Source organism: Diaphorina citri, unplaced genomic scaffold (genome assembly GCF_000475195.1).
Source record: "Diaphorina citri unplaced genomic scaffold, Diaci psyllid genome assembly version 1.1 scaffold2286, whole genome shotgun sequence".
In the NCBI taxonomy this organism is placed as follows: Eukaryota; Metazoa; Arthropoda; class Insecta; order Hemiptera; family Psyllidae; genus Diaphorina; species Diaphorina citri.
Window position 1 is genome coordinate 29,860 of NW_007379711.1, and position 3,738 is coordinate 33,597.

The 3,738-nt window shown below is 35.8% G+C and overlaps 1 protein-coding gene across 1 annotated transcript in view; it reads right to left on the bottom strand.

Annotated features, from left to right (window-relative positions):
- Positions 1-2,239: 2,239 nt before the first annotated feature.
- The window catches only part of LOC103518648, an 8,804-nt gene continuing 7,305 nt past the window's right edge, over positions 2,240-3,738 (bottom strand). Inside the window, exons 7-8 of the mRNA XM_026830385.1 lie at positions 3,333-3,410; positions 2,240-2,392 (exon numbers count right to left, since the gene is read on the bottom strand). Of these exons, the coding sequence (XP_026686186.1) occupies positions 2,240-2,392; positions 3,333-3,410 (231 nt within the window). The remainder of the gene's footprint in view (positions 2,393-3,332; positions 3,411-3,738) is intronic.

Consider the following 3,738-nt stretch of genomic DNA (forward strand, 5'->3'; position numbering starts at 1 on the left):
GTAAGATGTTATGTACATAGTCATTGAATATTGCACTGTTCACTCAAATATCGAGTCATTATTCAATTCCATGGTAAATTGTGATTATTATTTATCACAGTATTTTTAAATATTCTTCTTATTTTCATTTTCTTATGATTTCCCTACATGTCTGTCTGAATCTTCATTATTGCCAATTACATTAAATTCGTAATTTTTCTTTCTTTCTTTTCTCCTTCCTCTCTTTCTTTATTTCTTTTTAACTTTCTTCTTCTTCCCCTTCCTCCTCCAATTTTCTAGATCTGTTTATTTCTTCACTTTGCCATCAAATGCCAAGGTTCCGTCGTAATATTCGGGTAAAGGCCTAGTCTACAGTGCCAAGTTGACCTTATGTTGGTCCTTAATACTTAATACTCGTAATTTCTTTAATTTTTCATTAGTTTTAAGTCTTTATGCATGTCAACATGAGACTGTAGACCAAGGGGTAAGTCCGTAAGACGTTCAGAATCCTTTCTACATCTCCTTCAGGAAGCGAGAAATAATTTTGTTGACTGAATCATGTCAATCTTACCACATATCACATCAACAACAATATTGTCAAACAAAAGCAACAATTAATTCACAGATGCTCGTAAATCACAGTTTTGCACATTGAATTTTATATGCATTTGCATTTTGCATCTTGTGAAATTCCTCTTCTCCCACTGTGAATTTGGTTATCCAATGAGGGTATATTTAGATAAATAGCACTGATGATATTTAGGTATGTCTAGTACTTTATTTGGTTCTTAAAACTCTTTTTTTTCGAAAATTATTTTTGGTGACAAGAAAAAGAAATAAAATGGGAGTCGTTTAAGACATTGGCAGTTATCAGTTATACAGTGATGTTAAACCTCTATTTTCTTCTACACACAAAAAGCCCAAATTGAGGCTTAGGTGTAGGGGCTGACCAGCCCCAAAGGACGGGTTGAGCTTCTACGAATCTACGAATCTATTTTCTTCTTCTCTGCCTTTTCCCACTCATTTGGGTTTAGCATTTCGAGTCAGTCTCTTCCAGTCTGCTCTGTTATGCACCTCATATCCCAACTTTTTCTTGCTTTCTATTCTTCTATCTTTATCTACTTTGGTGCTCTTTGTTTAACTTTCTTTTTCGTGGCTCTTCCTTCTATGTCTATAAGATTACCTACGTTCTACCTACCTACTTTTCTTCTTTAACTTTTTTCTTATGCTTTTTTCTTCTTCTTCTTCTTCTTCTTCTTCTTCTTCTTCTTCTTCTTCTTCTTCTTCTTCTTCTTCTTCTTCTTCCTTCTTCTTCTTCCTCTCTTTTTTTCTTTTCTATCTCTATTTCGCCTATCCACTATTCCTCAACTTCTCTTTATTTCTCTTTGTTCTTTCAAGTTTTTCTTTCGGATGTTTCTTCCACTTTCTTTTCTCTTTGAAGGTCAAAGGAAGAAAGTAGCCTACTAGTAGGTAGATATAAGTTGATCTTTATTGTAATGAACTAGTTTATAAATCCACAACCTATTCTTCTGTAGGTACTTAGAAAGTTAATTATAATTATGTCCATTAATCTTTTGTAAGTATAATTTCCCATGTAAATTTTACTTCTTAAAAAAAATATACGAGCAGGTAAATGTTGGAAGTAAGAGAACCACGGCAAAGAAAAAATATACAAAGGTTTTCGAATCTTCGATAGTCTGGGAAATATAAGTTAGGTGAATTTGTAGATAGAAGCAAACGGAAAAGATTGTAAATAAATAAATGAAAATTATTTATTATAATAATTTCAACTGTTGTTATTTCCTTTCAGTCAGACTGACTGTCTGTGTCTTTGTTTGTTTGTTTGTTTGTTTGTTTGTTCCGCAATCACAGTTGCTCTGATTTTTATGAAATTTGGCATACTAAATGTGTTGGTCACATTAGATGATTAGTTTTCGGGGCCCATTAGGCCTCTAAGGATCTAACAGGGGACCTTTTCGGTAATGAGTTCTAATGATTCACAGGACAACTGATTGAGGCTTCCAATGGCAAATCTCGCAACTCATTCTCTTGAACATCCTAAGAGGGGTGGGGGAGGACGAGTTATAGGTTTCACTTGAAAAGTCAAATCAAGGGCTATAACTTAACTGGTAAGTAATGTGCCGCTGATAGGTACTCAATAGTCCCAATTTACCAAGTCCCAAAGTTACTGAGACTTAATAGTCTCGATCTATTGGTCCGAATGATACCAATACTTAATAGTCCCAAGGACAAGGAACAATCATTTGACCATAATGTTCGTCACATCCCTTTTCCTTCTCCCATAAGGTCCGAACGTTATCACCTCCGCTGTGCTTGGAATTTTGTAGAACAGAGTGGAGAACATTTCCATAAAGTTACCCTTCTTCCTGAGCCATTCATCGTGAGTGAACACCTGGAAAACGAACAAAAAAAAACTAATTTGATTTACGAAAGTGAGTTTTGCTAGGTTGAGGGTTCGATTTCCGCCCGGGGCGGATTTTATCATAAACAGACAAGGTTTCGTTCTCGGAATGACTGGCTTTCTCCTATTCTGTCTTCCTTCTCTATGGGACGATAAGACCTTGGCAAGGTTGTTACAGTTCCCTCTATCCAACCAATGTTTTCAATCCAGGTATCTTTCCACCTCTTATTCTCTCTCCTTCTCTCTCTCTCTCCCTCTCTCTCTCACCTCTCAAACTTATGGGTAGAATTTTCTCGATAGCATGTGCTCTAAAAATAAACAACCATACCTCCTATCTAGAATCTACTCGAATAAATAAATATGACGTCAATGAATGACTCGCGATGAAATCTATATTTGAGAAAGATCGACAGCTGATAACAGCTGTGCTGTCAAATCAAATCAGATTGGATCATATCATCAGCAATGGCACTCGAGGTATAATGTGATTTGTCCAGAATTCTAAATCAATAAAGCCTACCATAATAGATAACATCTAAAGTTCAACATGCTTAAAGTTTGGTAAATTGCTACAGAAACATATAGTAGCATATTGTAGATACACCAGCTAAACAACATCGATGGCTGGGTGATTTTTGGCCTTAACCAACCATACAAAAATGTTATTAGGGTAGGTACCTTTTAAAAGTAGCAGTAGACACCCGATTGTTTCAACTAATTGTGGAGCGAGGGTACGTTGAAAATAATTGAAATTCCGTATAAAACAATAGAAAAGGGGGAAAAATTTAGAATACAACAGAAACAAAATGGTTAATATAATACCTTAATTTTGAAGCTGAAACATTTTGGGTTGAAATAATAGAGAGTTGAATATATGGAGGTTGAAATATAATCCGGAGGGTTCTACTGTATGTACGCTAACAAAACAAACTGTTGCTCGTGCTTGTAACCGGATGCCAATGTCGCACAAGATTTCCTGGTTTACAAGTGAGGTTGTAAGATTGTGTCTCTGGAAAAGTAAAAAATTTTCAGGTTAAACCGGAAGGTCTCCTGTTCAGCCACACATAATCAAACGGCCAAATGATCGATTGTTTCGTACTGAATCATCCACACCTGCTCACAACAATAGATTACAATTCGTCGCGTTGCGTCGATAGAATGTTGGATCGACGCCCGTGATTATATTTGGACAGACCTTGAGAAATCGAATGATGTTCTAATATTAACTCGAAAATTTTCCATCTAGTCCGGGCATGTATTCTCGGGGACCCGTACAATCCCTTTTTCTATAGTTCACAAAACAATTAGGTACTTTTATATACAGCGTGGGATCTAAC